General features: G+C 35.4%; 2 protein-coding genes across 2 annotated transcripts; one reads left to right on the top strand and one right to left on the bottom strand.

Annotated features, from left to right (window-relative positions):
• Positions 1-837: 837 nt before the first annotated feature.
• Positions 838-15473, bottom strand: LOC129891493 (uncharacterized). The gene is made up of 9 exons (XM_055966878.1): positions 15210-15473; positions 15049-15106; positions 14003-14111; positions 13694-13838; positions 12939-12990; positions 12707-12853; positions 12505-12616; positions 2406-2532; positions 838-1695 (listed from the first exon to the last, which is right to left on the bottom strand). Exons 1-9 carry the CDS (start codon positions 15347-15349, stop codon positions 1236-1238), a joined length of 1350 nt encoding a protein of 449 aa, XP_055822853.1. The 5' UTR covers positions 15350-15473; the 3' UTR covers positions 838-1235.
• On the top strand, positions 9898-10899 carry LOC129891494 (uncharacterized). The gene has a single exon (XM_055966879.1). It carries the CDS (start codon positions 10332-10334, stop codon positions 10851-10853), a length of 522 nt encoding a protein of 173 aa, XP_055822854.1. The 5' UTR covers positions 9898-10331; the 3' UTR covers positions 10854-10899.
• Positions 15474-22636: the final 7163 nt, after the last annotated feature.

The following is a 22636-nucleotide window of genomic DNA, read 5'->3' as shown; positions in this document are numbered from 1 at the left end:
TAATAGAAAGTAAGATCGCCTTTCGCGCAATTATTGTGCCCTTGTTTCTTGCTCATAGGGAGTAAAGATATATTATCGTAAGCCTCTTAGCCTAGCGAAAACCTTCGTTTTTCAATCCTAATCTTGTGCTTTACCAACACATTCAATGTATTCCATCATGAACTGGGAGTGGGCAAAGACATGTAACTTCCATTTTCAGGGAACACAGTCACATGCCACACGCCGAGCAAAGAGGTATATATCACAACTCCTTCACGAGTACAAGGTGCAGCATCCTCCTAAATAGGGAGAGAATTTTCCCAAAACAAAGATTGGCATGTCAAAAAAACAATATAAAGTCACCTCAATTTCACAGTCCAAGGAGTTAGGTCGAGTGATCTGAGGGGTTTAGGGGTGCTCCTACTGCAATTACCTCCCTCTTCTATTTGAAAGGTAAAGATCCATTAGAGAGAGAAAAGTGCTTTCATTAATGAATTATTTGGGGTCAAAGCAGATATTATTTTACAAATTCTAGATGAATTTACAAAAGGGAACATTTTTTTTTAAAAAAAAAAGGAATAAAAATAGGCAAATGAGGATTGAAATTGATTAAACATGAAGGAAAAAAGCTTCTAGTTGAAATGTAATGGAGATCAAAGCATTCTCTCTTACTATGTTCAAACTTTAATAAAACTTCTTTCTTTTTCCACATCACATAATTGTCAAGAAGTTTAACAATTGAATTTGAGTTTTGATAGACAACCAAATGATAATCATCTTCATAACCATGATTTAGTTTCCATCAATATGGTTTTAAGGAGAATGTTGTGGTTACAAATCTCCAGTAAACCATACAAAGTTATAAGCTCTCAACTCCTGTCAAAAGTAGTTAAAATATGATCCTTCCAGTAAATTTTGCCATTGCATCTCTTTGAAAGCTACCTTGAAGAACATTAGGTAAAAGTACAAAAACATAGCCTGTTAATCAAATATCTAGGTTCCAAAATTTAGCATCTGATTTACATTAATACACAACGTCAACGTTTTGTTGTTAAAGTCGAACAAGACTATTTCCCTCCAGAAAAGAAGTGAACATGTTGGAGACACCGCTAAACTATTTCTATACAACAATTACTAAGCCTCAATCCCAAGAACGGTGGGATCAACTATAGAATCATCATTGTCCATGTCGTTTTATCAAAAGCTTGTGCCAGTCTAACATTATAGAAAATAATAATAAGATTTGATATCCTCTTTTATTGCTTCACTCGATGCTTCCATGACGTTAATTCAGGTGGGATCAAGTCTTCGTTACATGAAAGAACAGCCTGTGCCATCAGTTTTCCAAGCCAAGCATGGTAGAACAAGCCCCTGGAACCAAGCCCTGTAAATAACCAGTACTTACATTCTGTTGGGCCGCCAATGAATTCATCTACACAACCCAAGAGTGGAAGTGATCCTTCTGCAGTGAGTGGTGGCATTGCCCTTAGCCCTGCACATGTTCCTTTTACGGTCCAATTCTTTATAGCTGGATATACAGCAGATGCCTTCGGCAGTAACTCTTCAAGAGCTTTGAAAGCTTCTTCTTCTGGAACGTGTCTCGAAAAATTCCTCGATTTCCATTCCCATGTTGATCCCAAATACAATGTTTGAGGTCCTTGGGCAGCAAGCCATGCACCTGAAAGTATAGATGGGCTGTTTTCTGGATAATCCTCTCTGAAGTTAATCATTCACAAATATTTCTAATTAGTTGCATGTTGGAGGCAATGGATGTTAAAATAGTTTGAACCAGAAACTATGTGCCTGGATACTCAAAACAAAAAAAAAATGGTTTTGAGAGAGTAGGAGGGGGGGTTGGAACATGATGATAGGTTAAAAATTGAGCTAGGCTCGAGCACAAGCCCCTCATGTTAGAAATCAGAACGGATAAACTCAATCTACCCAAATTCTTATTAATCTGTACTAATATTTCTCATCTAGAAAGAAGAATATAGGGAAACAAGGAGCTGAAATAGCATCACAAAGAAAGTTTTGATCAGTTGCAGTCCACACCCTGGCAGTTTTAATTATGCACTACCTTTTCGGGTTAATAGTCTAAATTGCGTCCGATCATTCCCTTGGCACACCTTGGTCTATGGAGTGAAATGCAGGTTTCACGAAAATGGGAAGGTAGTTACAATTAGCCTATCACAATCATGAGAGGCTAATGTACGTCAAAGTGTAATATATGACTTCATATCAAGGTATCTAAAGATAGGACATTCAGTAATTCCCATAAAACTGTCACTACATTGCTAAAGAAATATATTCATGATAAGTAAGTGGGTAAACTACAGAAATAAATCAATGTCGTCATTTTTCTCAATATGAGGACATATTGAGAAAATGGAGATATTCAATGAGCAATAACACCCCTAAACATGTACCTGATGTGATCAGGAATCTGCAAGTGAGCAATAACACCCCTACACGTTCTCAAAGGAAGCCTTCCAGAGAATTCAGGAAGAAAGGCTGCTCCAGAACCTAGACATACGATCACTGCATCATAATCACCTGAAAAGAATATGTTAATCATTAGGATTTGGCAAGATCATGTATAAACAGAATCATCTAAATTCCTTAATCAATCTGTTCTACACACTAGCACAATCTGCGGGAAAAAACCTATAATAGGTCACACTCCAACTCCGAGCTTGACTAGTCTCTAAAGAAGATAAAGGGGTTCATTGTCGGAAGTCTGTCTTAACAGTATCTTTGATGGGGGCTAGAAGAGGAGTACAAAGTTAATTTTCCTTGTTTGTTTAGGAAGCAAGAAATGTGGGTGGTTGTGCAACCTTCTAATTTAGCTTTCATAACCTTAGAAACAAAATTAATTAGTTTTACCCGTGTTCTGTTGTATAAAGCAAGTAAATCATGAATATCTTACCTAGGGAAAGTGAATTCGACCTTCTCTCACTTTACCCTTCTTTTCATCATTCTTTGTAAAACCAAGATATCCATGAGCAGGGGTGGGTTTACCTTCAGGCCAAGGGGTCTCATGTGACTGCTTCGTCAGAATTTGTTATTAAATATGTATACATAATTGGAAGGTAGAATCAATAAAGGATAAATAGAATAAAGTGACACTACTTAACGCATAGAGTAGCCAACTCATTCAGTCAGGCACCTCAACTTTAGGTTAGAGGTCGTGAGTTTGAAACTCAACACCTTCTCTCATTCGTTTTTTTTTAAAATTAAAATTTCTCTCGCCCTATATGAAAAATACAAAAGGAATTGAGAGTCGTCCCGGTTCGGACAGTGGAGCTCTTAGAAGTTAACAAAACTGTGAACCAATCAGTCCATAGTACCATAATCTAAATCTTGCGACAACATAATATTAGACGCTTAAGGAAGGATGCTGCTTTCCTAGTTTTTTTTCCTTAATTTATACCACTAGACATACTGTCTAGCGCCCTTTTATAATAATAACAATGAAAATTCCTCAGCAGGGATAACTGATAAGTACAAGTAAGGGTAGGCTAAGTCTTACCTTACCAATCCTAATGAGGTAGCAAACATCTACTGATTAGCATTGTTGCATCTCTAGTTAGTTGTGTGCTATGTTTTTTCCTTTCACCATCTTTCTCGTCAATAAAATTGCTTAAGATAAATTTGTGAAATCAAACGAATGACGACTTTTTTAGTGATCCTTTGATGACTTAAATAGAAAAAAAGTGTTTAGTATAATTTCTAATGAGGTTATTTTGAATACATTTCAAAAAAAATATAAAATCGAAACATACATGAGTTGTGCTTTATTTATTTTATGCTTTTTTTAATACGAAGTTATAGTGTTTTATTTATTTGTTTTCATTTTAAAATGTGAAACTGCCTATGAAAATCATGTGTACAGCAGTGTCCAAGGCTAGTGGCCCTTCCCCTCTCCATCATTCAACTGGACATATTGTAATGTCCTTCCCATCTCACAGGGGATTGAACATTATCAAACTATCATGTATAGCAATAACTTTTCAGATACTGACAAAACCAGTTCATTCAGAAACAAAATAAACAAGCACCATAGGATGATGTTTAGATGCAAGTTAAGTTAATGATATACTTGTTACAAATCAGCTTTAGAATATAGTACCAACTACCAAATCATAGGAGCGATTATGGTAACAAAATCATAGGAGTGATTATGGCAACCAAATCATAGGAGAGATTATGGTAACAAAATCATAGGAGTGATTATGGCAACCAAATCATAGGAGCGATTATGGTAACCTAATCATAGGAGCAATTCTCTAGAGTTCCTTGTAATTGTATAAATACCTTGTATATTCATGAATAGATAGACAAGTTCTTCCATTTGATTACATGGTATCAGAGCTATGGTCTTAAGCTTCACCGGCGTTACTTCATTGAATTTATACCAAGTCAGGAAGTGGTTGTCACATCATAGCTAGGGAGAATCTCCTCCCTTCAATCTGCAGAAACCCAAAAACCAGTGGTCAGATTCCAAGTGTGTGAATCTCGCGCGCCGGTGGTTACTTTCTGGCAAGCACATGTAGGTGTGTCAAAGGACTTTTTGGTTTGATTTTTTGGCTCGGACATCGCACTGAAGTCTCCGGAGCAATTGTGGTGGCTTTCTGATCACCGATCAAGGGGTCTTTGGTCATTCCAGGTTCTTTGCATCTCAGACTTCTATCTGGACTTTGTGAATTTGTTTACTCATCTAAGTTCTTCTCAGTTTCTTTTATCTCTTCGATTTCAACTTCTGTGGTCCGATTCGCGGCACCATTGGATGCCATTACATGTTACATTGAAATCAGATAGACCACATTTTAAAAGGGAATTTGGGTCTGTCGAATCTGTCCAGGTCTGGTATTTTCTTTATCAAACAGCCTTGAATTTTGTGGCTGTTTTTTGGGTTTGGTTGGTCTGATTTTGCCTCTATTAAGATCTATTAAATTTTCTCCTGGATGAACTTGAGTTTTGTAATTGCTTAGCAGCTGATTTCTCAATTTTGCTTATTTGGATTTGAGTAAGATTGTCGAAGTACTGCTCTTTTGGATACAGAGTTTGATAATTGAGTTAGTATCAAATATTTTGCTACTGTGAAATTGATTGGGAAAAATGACATACCTAGTTTCAGCTGATGAATTTGTCAAATTCATTGAATATCAGAAATCACAGAACGAATCCGCTACAGTAACTACCGTTGCTGAGTCAGACAAAGCATGTCGTAACTCCTCTGCAAATGAATGGCTAATCAATTCTGGTGCTACAGATCACGTGACTGGTAATCCTAATATATTTTCTAGCTTCCAATCACCCAAAGAACCCCCCCCCCCCCCCCCCCTTATTACGGTAGGTGATGGTTCAGCCTGTAAAATTGTGGGATCGGGGACTGTTAAACCAACTTCCTCCATTACCCTATCATCTGTATTAAGTGTACCAAAGTTTGTCCATAATGTGATTTCTATTAGTAGACTTACCAAAGACCTTAAATGTTGTATCTCGTTCTTTGCCGATTATTGTATGATTCATGATCTCACACCAAATCAGGCTATTGGTAAAGGACATATATCTGATGGTGTCTACATCCTTGATGAATCGGAGCCTCCATTTGTCGCCTACTCCAGTGTCTGGTCTCCATTTGAAGCACATTGTCGATTGGGACATCCTTCTTTACCTATGTTGAAGAAGCTTTGTCCCCAATGTCAGAATGTATCCTCATTGGATTGTGAGTCATGTCGATTTGCAAAACACCATCACAACTTTGTAGGTCCAGAGGTTAATAAGCAGGCAGAATCAGCTTTTGAGTGGATTCATTCTGATGTGTGGGGACCATATTCGGTTGTTTCCAAAAATGGGCACAAGTATTTTGTCACTTTTGTGGATGATTTCTCACGAATGACTTATATTTATTATATGAAGATCCGATTTGAAATGTTTACTCACTTTTGTGCCTTCTGTGTTATCATCAAAACTCAATTTAATGCTTCGATACGTATTCTAAGGAGTGATAACACCAACGAATACATGTCAGAAATGTTCCGATCCTACATGGAGCAACACGGTATTATCCATCGGTCTTCACGTGTTGATACACCCTCTCGAAATGGAGTTGCTAAAAGGAAGAATCAACATCTACTTGAGAAAGCTCGAGCTCTTTTGTTCCAAATAAAGATTCCTAAACAATTTTGGGCGGATGCGGTGTCTACGTCTTGTTTTCTGATTAATCGCACGCCATCAACTGTGCTTGCTGGTAATATGCCTTACAACATTCTTCACCCAGACAAGCCACTATATCTGATCGAACCTAGAATGTTCGGAGGCACATGTTATATTCGACCATGTATTACCAAATTGGATTCCAAGGCATTGAAGAAAATTTCCTAGGCTATTCTCGCCTTGAGAAGGAGTATTGTTGTTATTCTACAAATTGTTGTTGTTGTAACCAATATGGCATTTTCAGAGACAACACCATTCTTTGATGCACCTCCCAATTTTATAACTCAAGGGGACGGCGATGAGTGGCAAGTCTATCAGGTAACTCGTTCTTTGACAAAACAATCAAACGATGTTGTTCCTCCATCTCCTAGTTCTTCTATTGAGCACCAATCGACTAGTGTGCCTACAACACCAGCTCCATCTGAGCTAGCAAGATAGTCAATTGTTCAAGTTTACTCGAGGGGGAGAAAGAGAAATGATACATATCAAGCACCAGTTGAGCATCAATCGACTAGTGTGCCTTCAGCATCAGCTCCATCGGAGCTAGCACGATCGTCAATTGTTCAAGTTTACTCGAGGAGGAGAAAGAGAAATGATACATATCAAGAACCAGTTGAGCACCAATTGACTATTGTGCCTTCACCAGGTCCATTTGAGCTAGCAAGATCATCAATTGTTCAAGTTTACTCGAGGAGGAGAAAGAGAAATGATACATATCAAGCACCAGTTGAGCACCAATCGACTAGTGTGCCTTCAGCAGCAGTTCCATCTGAGCTAGCAAGTTCGTCAATTGTTCAAGTTTACTCGAGGAGGAGAAGAGAAATGATACATATCAAGCATCAGTTTTGAAGCATTCATTCCATTGCTCTCATTTGTGGTAAGAAATAAAATTCCATTTTTGTTGCACAATTGTTAGTAGTATCTCTGTCATAACTTGTTACCTATAACTCGTAATGAGGTGATTAAAAAGGCTGTAGAAATATAAGAAATCCACCCACAACTTTCATGTTTTACAAAAAAATCTAATTCTTTTGTTTACTCTGTCAAAAATGGGGCGCAATGCACAGCAGAGCTGCTGCCTGGATTTTATCCTTAAGAACTAGGGATAGTGGAGACCCATTTGTCCTAGATATTTTTTATTCATCATGATTTAGTTTATATATCTTTAAACTACAGACCTTAAGTGAGTATTCCATTATGTATTTAAGGTACAAGAGGTGCCGGAACAAGCTAAGGAGGTCGACATGACTGCATGATTCATTGCTTTGAGGATCTATACCTCCTTGATGTGTATTTGAGCTTTAGGAACATTAAGCTCCAAGGTTTGCACATAAACTTGAATTTTACATTTAGTTTGATTGGATTATTTTGAATATCTTAAGCTTTGGTGAAATCTGTCTTTACTTTAATTTGTTGTCCTATTGTGTTGTTGCTAGTTAGTGCCTTATTTCGCTATGTTTAATTGAGGATGAATATTTTGAGTCACTTGGAAAATTTGAATAGAGGGTACAAAAATTTAGTTGAGTAATGATATATCAAGATTGTATTAGTAGTATGTGAAACACTTTTGTAAGACAAACTAACTCAACCACATATACAGATTGCTTGAGCATTATTGCATTCTTGTAGGGACTTTATCCTCCTTGTGATAGTGGTTTTGACACTTATATTGGCACACTTCTTGATATTGTTTGGATCTCGCCCCATCTTGTATTAGTTGAGTAATGATATATCAAGATTGTATTAGTAGTATGTGAAACACTTTTGTAAGACAAACTAACTCACCCACATATACAGATTGCTTGAGCATTATTGCATTCTTGTAGGGACTTTATCCTCCTTGTGATAGTGGTTTTGACACTTATATTGGCACACTTCTTGATATTGTTTGGATCTCGCCCCATCTTGACTTCGGATTCACATTGCATCTTAATTATGGACCTGTCAAGTATGAATGGGAAAATCACTTTCAACATAGTTCTTGATTCTCTTGATTATTAGGTGACGATAGGACTCCAAACCTTCTTGTTATGCGATTATGCTTGCTGTAATTGCATGACATGTGTTGGGAGAAAATAACTAATTGGTGGACTTTCTTCGATTAGCTTTGGAAAGCTTCTTGACATTTGAGAGTTTGAATATTGGTATCTTGAGCTACTTTGGGGTTTGATATTGATTCTCTTGAAACAATTTTACCTTCATTAAGTACTTGATGGTGATTTTGATAAGCTCATTCTAGAATTTATTTCCCGTACTCCTTACATAGCTAATTTTTTAATACGAAATGTTAGCTAAATTTACGTGTTTTAAGTTTTATATGGGAATTGGAGAATTTAGTGCTCCAAGCCCAAAGCTTATGTGCCACTAATTTTTATGCTTAACAAGAGTTTTTTGCTATTGTAGGTGGTGTTATGGAAGAGAATTAAGGATAGCCATGTGCAGTAGACTTTTTGGAAGCTTTTACGAAGATTACATTTGCACATGCATCTATATTTTTGTAGAGATCTGAGACTTGTACATGATCACACACTTATATGTAATTTTGGATGTTCGTTGGGTCATAAGACCACTATTTTATAACTTGAATTTGGTGACTTGTTTGTCTATTTGAGTGGTGTGCAAACCCAAGTATTGTAATGTAGTGTTATCAAAAGCAAAAAAAGCTCTAAGATATGTTGGGGCTTTAATGAATAAAGGCACAAAGGGAGAAAAAATACAAATATATATGTTTATTTCAGGACTAATAATTATAAGCATGAATGAAAAATATATGAACTAAGGAATTGAAAAAGAATTTACGATAAAGTGAAATATCAGTTGTTTAGTGTCGCCTCTTCAAAAGAGGCGATTTGGCAAGGAAAGTATGCCTCATTAACTTGATGATGACATTGAAACACACACTAAGCGATGCAAAGCGCTCAACAACTTTTGAGCCTCGAGTCAAGGCTTAAGCACACTTTCGACAACACTTTGTAATGTATTAAATTTAGTTTTTGATTTGCACTTAGAGACAAAGGAGACGACTATTTATCCTTTGAGACTTGCAAGTTTGAAATTCATGCCTAGTATGAGTCTTGAATGGTGTTGAATGGAAAAAATATATTTTCATTAGGTACTTGATTCGAAGTGCTAATATTCTAAAAAGGTCTACCATCTTTAATTGATATCCTTATATTGTATTTTTTTTCTTTCTTTCTTTTAAACGGATTCATGAAAGTTATTGTGAATATGTGGCAACATATTGCACTTTAAACCCGTTTCTTTTGCATGGGCCTATCTCCGCTACTAAATTACAATGACTATGTTTTAAATTGATTTCTTCTAAACCTTGTGGTACACTTGAACTCTTTATTTTATTTGTTTATTTTGTGCTACTCGCGAATATATTGTGAATTAGTTTAACTTTTGGTCTGCGTACACTCTACCCTCGAAAACAGCCGTCCTACCTTGGTAGGAGTAAGGTCTGCGTACACTCTACCCTCCCCAGACCCCACGTTGTGGGATTTCACTGGGTTGTTGTTGTTGTTGTGTAGTCTATTTTATCAAAATAATTTCGGGAGAAGATTTAGCTTTATAAGTATTAGATGAAAACAAGAATTTAATGGCATCCTCCCAAGGGGGGTGCTACTGCTACAGACCCCTATTGCTCTTTGCAAAGGTACAAAAACTTCCAAATCCACATATTTCATTGCAAATTTTGTTTCCTATAACCGTTTATCCTCTAGGTTTAGATCTATGGTTTCTCTCTTGACTCTGTCTCTATACCCAAAATACTAATGGAGGTATTGGGTCATCATGTATGATCTATTGCAATGCTTGAAGATATACATGTCTTATAGGAAGTCACACGTGGGATTGGTGGATTTACCAAAAGGAAAAAACCAGTGAGATGTCAATAGGTCTTCACAGTTAAAGTTAATCAACTTGGTTTTGTGGCAAGACTTAAGGTCAGACTTGTGGATAAAGGGTATGATCAAACTTATGGGGTGGATTAGTCAGACACCTTCTCCCTGATTGCCAAACTCACTTTCGTTTGCTTGTTCATTTCTCTAGCTACTTCAGAGAATCGACCTTTGCATCAATTAGATATCAAGAATGTGTTTCTTCACGGTGATCTTCAAAAGGAAGTGTATATGAAGCAACCACTCGATTTTGTTGCTCAAGGGAAGTATGGGAAAGTATGGCATTTGAAGAAGTCTTTGAATGGCTTGAAGCAAAGTCCTCGAGCTTGCTTTGGCAAGTTCCTTGAGGTAGTTCAGGATTTTGGGCTGAAAAATGAGAAAATGGGATCTCTCAATCCTCTACCGACAATTAGCAGCAGGCACTATCCTCCTTGTTTATACATTGATGACATTGTCATCACACAAAGTGATTACGCGGGGATCTCTTCCCTCAAGTCATTCAGCATACCTACTTACACAAATTGGAAATTGGCAGCCAAACACTGCAATACTCTAATGGTTCTCAATGCACATCTTATGAAAGATAAAGGCAATCCTTTTGATGATCCAGAGAGGTGTAGGAGGTTAGTTGGAAAGATAAAACCTCACTTGACTCGTCCAAATATTGCTTTCACGGTAACTGTTGTTAGCCAGTTCATGTACGAGCCTACGGTCAAACATTGGACAACTTTGAAACAGTCCTATGTTCCTTGAAAGGAACTCTTGGACTTGACATATTGTATAACAATCACGATCATAGTTGTGTTAAGTGTTTCATGGATGTGGATTAGGCCGAATTCAAAATTGATAGATCTACTACAGGCTATTACGTTTTTGTTGGAGAGAACATGGTATCGTGGAAGAGTAAGAAGCAGTGTTGTATCTCGATCTAGTGTGAAATTTGAGTATAAATTTATCTCACAAACTACATGTGAGATTGTGTAGATACACCACCATTTAACTTAAATTGGCGAGAGCATCATACACCAGGAGAACTCTGGTGTGATAATCAAGTTGCTCTTCATATTGCCTCAAATCAGGTGTATCATGAAAGAACTAAACATATTGAGGTTGATTGTCATTTTATTCGGGAAAACTTGATTTCCATCGGCTACATGAAGACAAGAGAGTAATTAGATGATTTGTTCACCAAGGCATTGAATGGAACTCAAGTTTAGGGGAAGTTGGACATGATCAATATTCATGCTCCAGCTTCAGGGAAAGTGTTATAAAATATAGTAACCAAATCGTAGGAATGATTCTAGAATATTTCCTTTTATTTGTTTTGATTTATTACCTTTTACAAAGTTTTTTTGTAATTGTATAGATACTTTTTATTTTCATGAATACAAAGACAAGTTCTTCCATTTGTATTGCATTATTAAATGAGTTTGTGTAATGAGGAGATGTTGCATGCTTTAAGATTTATTATCAACAGGATTTTTCTTTTTCTAGAAAAGGAAACTAAAGGTGAAATGTTCATTTATTTCGGTTTTTGAAGAAATGACACGGAGAATAGGGCTAGGTGGTGTTTCCACTATCTTTCTGTTGTCATTTTCAATACACACCTACATTATTTTCAGGAAAAATTCTCACATCTTTTCAAGGGTGACATTTAATGAAAACAACTCCCTACTTTTCCCATCCCCCCCCCCCCCCAAAAAAAAAAAAAGTTATACCCCATTAGGTAGTCTCCAGCAGTGAGTATTTCTTCACTAGATCTTGTTTCTTTTTTTGCGGTATCCTTATTTAGTCTATCCTATATTGAACAATTAAAATAAAGATGGTGTCTAATCGTTTGGAATCTAATTTGTACATTATCTCATTAATTTTTATTGTTATATTGTTTAAGCCAACCGCAAAAAAATAGTTTGAAAAAGAGGCATAGTTGATTGATTGTTTTAGCTACCAAAAATCTGTTTCAAAAACATATCTACATATGAACTTTCACTAGGAACTGTAGTAGAAACACTTCATGAAGCACATTCTCATACTTCTCTTTCTTGAAAAAACTTCACCAAGTTCAAATGCATCTTTTATCTTTTCATAATACAAGAACTGTCTAAAGTTTCTCAAGAACTGCTTTTCCAGAATAAGCATTAGGATCACCTTCCAGCCAGACCCAAAAGTTAAAAATTTATGAAATCAACATGAGAAGCAAGGAGATTGACCGATTTTCACCAAGTAACTAGCTGAGTTAAAATATTCATACGGGGAAGTCTCCCATTTGAACTACCAAATGAAGCCTAACAACTTGAATAAGAACATGGAAAGAGAATACGAGAATTGAGAACCCACTTCTTGGCTACATTCCTTCAAAACTATTGTCGGGACCTGAGGAAGCTAAGGTGATTCAATAGCATACCTGCTAATTCTAAAAGATTATGAACTGATTCCTTGTGCAAATTTAACTCTTTACATGAAATGCCTGAACTGCACTTGGATTTCACAAAAGTTTTGCACGCTAAGTAGAGAGCCTGAAAATCAAAAGTAAAAAGACTTTAATGATACAAAGGAATATAGACCTGTTCAGAGTTCTATAGTTATCAGAATTTCTTTTTTCAAACCTCAAGATAATTCTGAGGATTAACATTCACAGCTTCAGGCATATGGAAGGCTAAGTCCAGGGGCACACACAAATCAGGTACAAGCTTCTGTGCAGCATCCTTGTGAATCAACTCAATTCTGCAGCTGGCAATGCAGTTTTGAGCATTCTACTCGAGGAAAAGAAGACAAATACCCATAATCATGAAATTACATATAAGTCTCTTGTTGCATGTAATAATTTGATGTACTCACATCATTCATCACATCCATAGTCTTCACAGAGAGCACTGGCCTCACGATTCCGCTGTTAATCATTCAAAACCAGTTTGCTTAGACAGTAAAAAGATGGTTATACCTCTTCCATATAGTACAAAGAAAGTATAAGCACAATGAAGGACCAAAAGATAGGGCAGTGGGTTGACTAAAGTGTACATATTCAAATAAAGAGAAAAGGTTCACTTGTACGCTCAGATAAACTGCTGCAGTTCAATCATGAGTCATGACTACATATGCAATTGGCAGAACATACAAGTCTACAGAAACAAGCGATTTGCTAATAGAATGATATGCTTAATCTAATGCTAAAGACAAATGGATGTCAAAACGATTTTAAGCAGGACAGAACAGTGAATAGTTATTTAAAATAAACTTTTTTTGTCAGTTATTTAAACTGAATATATTAACATCAAATGGAAAAGGAATCACATTTTTACATCTCTAGAATTTGAATTCATTACCAATATACCCAAAATTATATACCAAGATGTCTTAGCAGAACAGATGAGGATTAGCCTCTTATCCCTTATTTCCTTTTGGTGCACCCATAAGATCCCTGTATGTATAGAAGACTTGGTGTTGTTTTTAGAAAACCATATCTTTTTCTAGATTTTCTACATTTTGGTATACTTGTATTCTATTTTTTGCGCAAACATCAATGAGATCTTATTATTATCAAAACAAAAAAGACGTCCTAGTAGTTTACATATTGCATGCTTTATACTACTAACCTTCTCCTGACTATAAAGTCACCTTCTTTTAGCCCAGTTTTTGGCATTACCATGTCTAATGACTTGGAAGATCTAGCATCTTCAGCAATATTTAGAAGCTTTAAACTTTCTTTCCAGCACTCTTCTCCCCGCCACAGAAGCTTAACTGCAAATTTTGAGTTAAATCTCAGAAAGGGATTATATGATTATATCAAAACAAATTCTTTATGTTTAAGTGAATGCTAAGAGACAGATAAAAGGAACTAATTTGAAGGAAGAACTCTGAAGTCCAATGAGTTGTCTCCTCCTAGTAAAAGCGTTCACATGCACCTTTGGGGGAATAGGGATGAAGGAGTCCACCAGACATTCCAGATGCACCTCCACCAATGCCAACTTCATCGTATACGTCTATGCAAAAATTTGATTCATCTGAACTTTGCTGTACAACATAAAAAGATGCAGCTGTAATTATCTGCCCATGATAATTGAACGGAAAGGAAAAAAAACTGCCATAAGTAACTGTGCGTTAAGACTCATAGATAAAAATAATCTGCTAACGGAATTATATATGCTAATAGTATAAAGAATTTCTAGACTTGGATAAAACGAATTTGTAAAAAGAATAATTTGCTAAAGGATCAGGCCCATTTGGACATAATTTTTTCTTTGCCTCTTTTCAATATTTTTTTTTCTACAAAAACCGGTTTGGTTATACATTGTTTCAATTTTTTACTCCAAACTTGAAAAAGTGGTCCAGAGATATTTTCCCATGGACAACAACATACCATGGGTTCTAGGGAGGGTAGGATGTACGCAAACCTTACCCTACCTCTGTGGCATAGAAAAGTTGTTTCCAATAGACGAGGCTAAAATTTCCAATTTTCAATTCAATATCACTCAATTTATGTCCAAATGCCTACTAAATATATATACTCCAAAAAGATTCTTTACAAATTAACTACCCTATTTCTCAGGCTACCAATCCACTTATTATATAGAATCACATGTAATTAGCTAACATAACCTAATAGCATTGGTGAAGCCAGACTTTTCACTTTTCACTATGGCGGTTCAAAATATGATGTAAACAGACGAAAAAAGCCAAAGGGGTTTCAACATCTAATATTTACACATAAAAAAATAATTTTAACCATGTATAGCAATGTAAGTTTCCGTCGAATGGGGTTCAGATGAACCCCTTCGTCCCTACCTGGCTCCTCCCCTGCCTAACAGTACAATAATAACAATTCTTTACTATGTATAGAACTTAAGCTTTTTCACCTTTGGAGTAACGAAAAAATTATAAACTCTGCCTAAGAAAGTGTGACAAAATACTCCATAGGCAATAACAGTATGTAAAAACAAAGTGGGAATACTTGCAACAAATGCCAAACCACAGATAATCCAGCAAATCCAGCACCAAGAACAGCATATCTAAATACAAAATCCAATTCCAAACAAAACCCCAAGTCAGGAAAAAAAAGAAGAAAAAATCAAGATTTAATGTATACCTTTCTACAATGGCTTACTTACTAACCTTAGGGGTCTTTGTAAAACAGCAGAATAGCATCTGAATGAAGAAGAAAAAGACACCCTTTTGGGAGAATAGTGTAAAAGGCCACGACTTTGTGATAATTTTGTAGAAAATCGAAATGGGTTTTGGATTATAAGCGCCATTATAGAATCTCTAGAGGTATTAGAAATGGTGTCTGGTTTTGCAAGTCGCTAAGGTTTAAGCGAACCCGTCAACCCAAATTTCTGTTTATAGCAAATCGGGTCATACGGAAACGGAAGGGGAAAATGATGTCATAATTACACCCCGTGGCCATTCCGCATTTTTATTTTCCAAAAGAATAGCCATGGCCTTATGTCTTATCAAAAAAAAAGGCGAAATGAGCTAAGAGATTTTTATATTTGATTCTGTTTATTAATTGAACTCTTCTACTCATCACTTTACCAACTAAACACTTAAATTCATCAAAACATAATATTTTAAATTCCTTTGATCATTGGTTAAGCTTATATGACATTAATATTGCTGAATTGAAAATATGCGTGATTACATGCGTTTGAAAGCGAATTAGAACAAGATTTTACTTTAAAAAATCAATTAAACAATTATAAAAATATATATCTTGTTCAGTCCTCTCTCCCTCATCCACCCATCCATCCACACCTTTCTTCTTCTCCACAAGCCCTCTTTCCTCCACCCCTCACCCAGCCTTAACTTTCTTTTTTCTTCAACACTTTTTTCTTAATCATCGAATTTACCCACCACATCCACTCTTCTCCTCCTCTTCTTCTTTTCTATTTCATTCTTATTTTTTGATACAAATCATTCATCCTTAATCTCTTCTTTCTTCCCCCAACCCCATCCCTTCTGAAAATTTTATTTTTTAGGTTTTAAAAATATTGAGGTCACTATTTTGTTAGTTGGTTTCAAAGAAGAGATGTGAATAATGTGAATGTGATTATGAGTATTGAAAATTATAAAACTCCATTGATAAGTTTGAAAAGGCTTGAAAAATAACAAATGGGTCTTGTTAATTTGTAAAATTAATTAAAAAAATTGATTGGAGTTTCTTGGGTTTGTATTGGTGAATTTGTAATTGAATTTATAAGTTAAATTGAAATTTTTAAAATTTATTGGGTATGAATTTGATGCTCAATTTGTTATCAAATATGAAGAAGATGGCTATTTAAAAAATTTCAGAAATTACAAAATTGATCTTTTTTTATTTTTTAACACCTAATTTCTTATGTGGCATTAAGAAATGACATGAAATTTCACGTGTAATTGAGTTTATTACACGTATACTGACCAGAGGAGAAAAGGGTTTAAAATATTGTGTTTTGATGTGTTTAAGGATTTAGTTAGCAAATTGTGGAGTAGGAGGGTTCAACTGACAAATAAATTCAAGTACAGGAGTCTGTCAAATCATTTCGCCAAAAAAAAAGGCCATGGCCTTTTATCTTTCTTATTTTTTTTAAAAAAAAATATTCTTTTGTGCTATTTAAAGAACAAAAAATTGTTGTTCTAATTTATTTTTTTGCTCCTTTTTTAAAAAAATTATAATTGTTTCACTTTTTTTGTGGAAAAATAAATACTTATGTCGTTTAATTATTTTCTATTTATTCTTTTATTTATTAAGGTAGGAATGCATAATAATCAAATAAAAATCGATACATTATATATTATTTATATAATATTGATACATGATTATGCACATTTATATAATATCAATACATTACATATACACTAAATAATTATTTATTCATCATATATACATATTTATATACATTTATACAATACCGATATATTACATATACACTACATAATTATTTGTACATTATATATATATATATATGTGTGTGTGCGTGTGTGTGTGTGTGTTTATATACCATTTATACAATATTGATATATATTATACACGATTTATGCAATATAGAAACATTAAATATACACTACATAACTATTTATATAATATCAATACATTACATAACTATTTATAAAAAAACAATACATTACATATACACTGCATAATTATTGGTATTTTATATCTACATGTTTTTACACCATTTATAAAATGTTAATAGATGAAAAAAATCATGAAAAAAGTTTTGAAAAAAAGAGAGGATATTTTTTATTTAAAAAAACTCAACAAAAAAAACAACCAAATGATTTTATTTTTTTAAAAAAAAAATCAACACTACAAAGAAAAAATTGAAAAAGAAAAGAAAAGGAAGCAAAAAAGGCCTTATGGTCTTGGGCCGAATTGGGCCCTATAGTGTTCAGCTCGTGACCTCTTTTGGTTATTTTTTTGTGTAAATAGAAACATCGTTATATTTATTATAAACTAATTACTTTATTGTATATATATGAAATTATCCCAATGATGATTTCATTTGGTTTTTGGGGTCGTTTGGTATGTTGGACAAACATAGATAGTTGTTATGCAATAAAAGATTGATATTGCGTTATTTTTTATTTGATTATTTATTTTGTGAGATGTTATATTAGGATTAGTAATTGGTATCAGAATATGTTATTCATATTATAGAATGGAATAATGGTATCGACATTAGTTATTCTTGGATAAACTAATAAAAATGATAAAAATACTAATGAGGTTCCTCATTTTTTTTCTAATTAACAATACAACAACAACAACCCAGTGAAATCCACATCGTGGGTCTGGAGAGAGTAAAGTGTATGCAAATATTACTCTTACCAAGGTAGCACGATTATTTTCGGGAGACCCTCGGCTCAAAAGAAGTATAAAAAGAGGTCAGATAAGGCTAAGAAGTTCAAAACGATTTTTCTAATTAACAATATGGAGGAAATTTTTATAAATAAATAACTTATCTTTAGAAATTATGCAATCTATGTTATTTTTAATATAATAAACTAAACAGTAGAAACCTTAATGTATAAGGCTGATGAAAATAGTGATTAGTATATTAAAATAGTGATTAGATGATGCAAGAATGAGGAGTTGAAGCTTAGATGGTTGTATGCAGAGCTTGTGAGGTTGTACCTAGCAGTAAAGTTGTTAGGGCTACATTATTTATTAGTTTTATTTATTCAGTTAAGTCTATTTTATCTGTTGGCTTGTAGCGGTTTAGGATTGGCCACTTAGGTTCTTCTAATTGTGGGAATAGGACATGTTTGGTCCTATTTGTTATTTTCTACTATTTTTCTTAGAGTTGCCAGCTGTGGCAGTGATCCAACTTTCTTTTGGCTATTTAGAGCTTTATAATTATCCCTTCTCTTTATGAAATGACAATATGTTTAGCTAGAAGTAGAAATAGCTTAGCCTACAAGTTTATCTCTTTTCCTTTATCCATTTCTTGCACTGTTTCATTGTTATTCTTTCATAACTGCATCATTTGGTATCAGAGCACTTTCTTGAGCTCTGTGGGAGATTTAAAAAATGCTAATATGAAAGAAATCAAAGATATGTTGAATATGATGGCCATGGAGATGACTAACTTCACGGTTAGACAAAACCAAATAGAGGTACACCATAAGAAAGCATTCTCGGAGCTGAAACAAACTCTTAATGCTGTGAAGAAAAATGATAAAAGGCAAAACTGTTGAAGAAGTAAATGGTGGTGAGATTTGTACTCCTTCAGACCACCTATTGGCTTGGGTCTCTGCTTCACAAGTTGGTGGGAATCCTAACATGGTGATCCCTGGTGGTTATCAAATGGGGATAGGGTCTCTGCATTAGTTGCAATCATCCTTAAAGGGAGCCATGTCTCAAACTTCAGGGTTGGGATCAGGGTTCACTGGTCAAATAAAGATAGGGTTTTTCAACTCCATTACAAATACAAGGAAGGGCTCAGGATCAGTTTCCAACAAATGGAGGCCATGGATAAGCTCAGATGAGTTACCAAGTAGGATTTCAACAAGCTACTGGTTATTTCATGAGCAACATGTGCAGATTATCAAAGATTGAGTTTTCAAGGTTCAATGGCTCGGATCTCAAATCTTGGTTGTGCAAGGTAGACCAATTGATAAGAATCGGATTGCTTGAATAAACAAGAAAATAACGCAGAAGAGAAATTACTAAGATTAAAGACGAGAAATTGAAAGATATGTGAATTCCGATAATAAAATCTCCAAATTTCAAGAAAAATTCTAAGAACCCTAATTGATCTTAGTATTCAAAATTAGCGGATTAAAACTAATTATGATACTAATAGAGTCAATTCAAGAACTTAGATCAAAAGTGATCTAGACCCATATTTCGAAGAAATTAGAGACAACAGATAGTATAAGACTAATCACCTTTGTGTGTGGTGACGATGGATTTATCTTACAACCTTATAGGGAAAGCCTATCCTAATAAGAATGAGATTTAATTCCTATTTTTATGGAAATAATAACTAGGAAACTTTTAAACTAGAAAAGTTTAAACTAGGAAACTTTTAAATCAGGAAACTTTCAAATAAAAAACTTTTAAATTAGGAAACTTTGACTATGAACGTCCATCTTTCTGGGCTCTCTTTTGGGGCTTTATGTGACACAATCTTCTTCTTTTTGGGCTTGAATTTGGATACTTCTTTCGCGATAAACATATTCTTGATTTTCCATTGAAGCCCGTTAATTTTAATAAAACTATGCCAATGTGGATGCTATCATTCCAAGAGCTGACCTTAAGATATCATTATAAAAGGGCAAGAATGTATTTTCATGGGTTGTGTGGATAAAGTCAGAACTGTACAAGCTAAGAGACTAGTTAAGATGGCTAAGGTTGGTGGACAACTGTTCATGATCAGGGTAATGCCCGTGGAGGAAGAACAAGAGGAATGGAAGATGTCCACTCCTTCAGCTATTCAATCTCTTACCAAAGAGTATCCTCAATTGTTTGCTGATCCAGAAGGTTTGCTCCTCCAACCAGAGGGCCTTTTGATCACAATATTCCCCTGGAAGCAGACACCAATCCTACCAACATGAGGCCTTATAGATACTCTTCCACAAAGAAGGATGTCATTGGGAATTTGGTGCAAGATATGCTACAACAAGGCATAATATAGGTCCATATGCTTTACCTGTTATGTTTGGTGGAAAGAATGATGGGGGTTGGAGACTCTGTGTGGATTATAGCTAGGGGCCTCAATAAGGTTACAATTAAAGACAAATTCCCAATCCCCATCATTAAAGAACTCTAGGAAGAGTTAGGTGGATCACATATCTATTCTAAGATAGATCTCAAATCTGGTTATCACCAGATAAGAATTGCCAATGAAGACATTTTCAAGACTGCTTTTAAAACTCACGAGGGCCATTACGAGTATTTGGTAATGCCATTTGATCTTACTAATGCTCCATCATCCTTCCAAAGCCTTATGAATCATGTACTTAAAGAACATCTCAGAAAATTTATATTGGTGTTTTTTAATTTGATGATATCCTAGTATTCAACAAAAGTTTGTCTGAACACTTGGAACATCTTAAAATTACTTTTGAGTTATTGGTTAAACACAAGCTATGTGTGAGAGAGTCAAAGTGTTCTTTCGGGGCAAGCAAGGTAGAATATTTGGGTCATGTAATTTCTGCTGAAGGAGTTGCTACAGATCCTAGGAAAATTGAAGCAGTCAAGGCCATTACCTAAAAATGTGAAGGAGATGAGAGGTTTTTTGGGTCTAACAGGCTATTACAGGAGATTCATACAACATTATGGGGTGATCAGCAAGCCTCCAACAAATCTCTTAAAGAAAGAGGGGTTCCAGTGGTCTGATGAAGCTACTCAAGCTTTTGAAAAACTAAAAGATCCCTTGGTTTCTACTCCTGTCTTGGTCTTGCCTAATAATTCTTCTGCGTTTATAGTCGAAATAGATGCATGTGATTATGGAATTGGTGCTGTGTGGATGCAAGAAGGCCATCCATTTGCATATCTCAGTAAGGATTTGTCTATTAGACATCAAGGGTTGTCTGTATATGACAAATAACTCCATGCATTGGTGATAGCTGTTACCAAATGGGCACAATATTTAAGGGGAAGGAAATTCATAGTAAGAACAGACTAGAAGGCTTTGAAATTTTTGTTGGATCAGAAGTTGCATACAGGGGCTTAAATGAAATGGATTGCTAAACTCATGCAATTTCATTTTGAGATAGAGTACAAGAAAGGTCGGGAGAACAAGGCAACAGATTCACTGTCTAGAGTTCAATTAGGACAAGTGTCTATAATTATGATTACACCTGTAGTGACAGAATTATTTGAGAAAATCAAGAAGACCTGGGAAACTGATCCTCTTCTACAAGAGATTTTGACAAAGATAAATGATCCAAAGGATGGCATGAAGGGGTTCTCTTTTGTAAACCAGCAGCTCAGGAGAAAAGGCAAATTGGTGGTAGGAAATGATTCATATGTGAAGAAAGAGATTATCCATATTTGGCATGAGAAATCAGTGGGTGGACACTCTGGGATAGAGAATACTTACAAAAGAATAAGTAGTTTATTCTACCGGAACGGGCTTAAGGAGGACGCGACTAGCTACATTAGGCAGTGTGCTACTTGCCAAAGAAGTAAATATGATAGTTCTGCCTATCCAGGTCTCATACAACCTCTCAAGATACCTAGCACAGCTTGGTCTAGTATAAGCATGGATTTCATTGATGGCCTCCCAAAGTCTAAGGGGAAGACAACTATCTAGGTAGTATTAGAGATAGTCACGAAGTATGGACACTTCTTGGCCATTAATCACCCATATACTGCTACTTATGTGGCTCAACTCTTTCTAGATCAGGTGTATAAGCTCTATGGAATGCCCGAAAACATCATTAGTGATAGGGATCCGATGTTTATGAGCAAGGTCTGGCAAGACTTGTTTTCTATGCAAGGGGCGACACATTGAGCACATCCATAGCCTACAATCCTCAAACAGATGATCAGACAGAGGTATTAAACAAAACTGTGGAGACATATCTAAGATGTTTTTGCTGTGATAGTCAAAAGGACTGGGCTGGCTACTTGTCATTAGCAGAATAGTGGTATAAACTACCTTCCATTCAACTATTCAAACTACTCCCTATGAAGCTCTCTATGGCCAACCACCTCATATACACATTCCTTATGTCCAAGGTGAAGCATCAGAAGAGGAAGTGGATAGGAGCCTCATTACAAAGGAGTTCCAGGTTCATTTGCTGAAGTTTCACAATGTATGAAGCCTCAAGAGATTCTTGACAGAAGGATGATCAAGAGAGGAAATAAGGCAGTCCCTCAAGTCTTGGTCCAGTGGTCTCAACTTCCTAAAGAGGATGCAACATGGGAAGACTACAATTCTATTTAGTTGAGGTTTCCTAATTTCATTCCTTGAGGACAAGGATATTTTAAGAAAGGAGGAATGATGCAAGAATGAGGAGTTGAAGATTAGATGGTTGTATCTAGCAGTTAGAGTTGTTAGGGCTGCATCCATTTCTTGCACTGTCACTTTTAACTTTTGGGAGAGTGT

The sequence above is a fragment of the Solanum dulcamara genome, chromosome 6 (assembly GCF_947179165.1).
Source record: "Solanum dulcamara chromosome 6, daSolDulc1.2, whole genome shotgun sequence".
NCBI lineage: Eukaryota > Viridiplantae > Streptophyta > Magnoliopsida > Solanales > Solanaceae > Solanum > Solanum dulcamara.
Note: the sequence above shows the minus strand (reverse complement) of the source record. Positions and strands in the feature narration are given on the sequence as shown.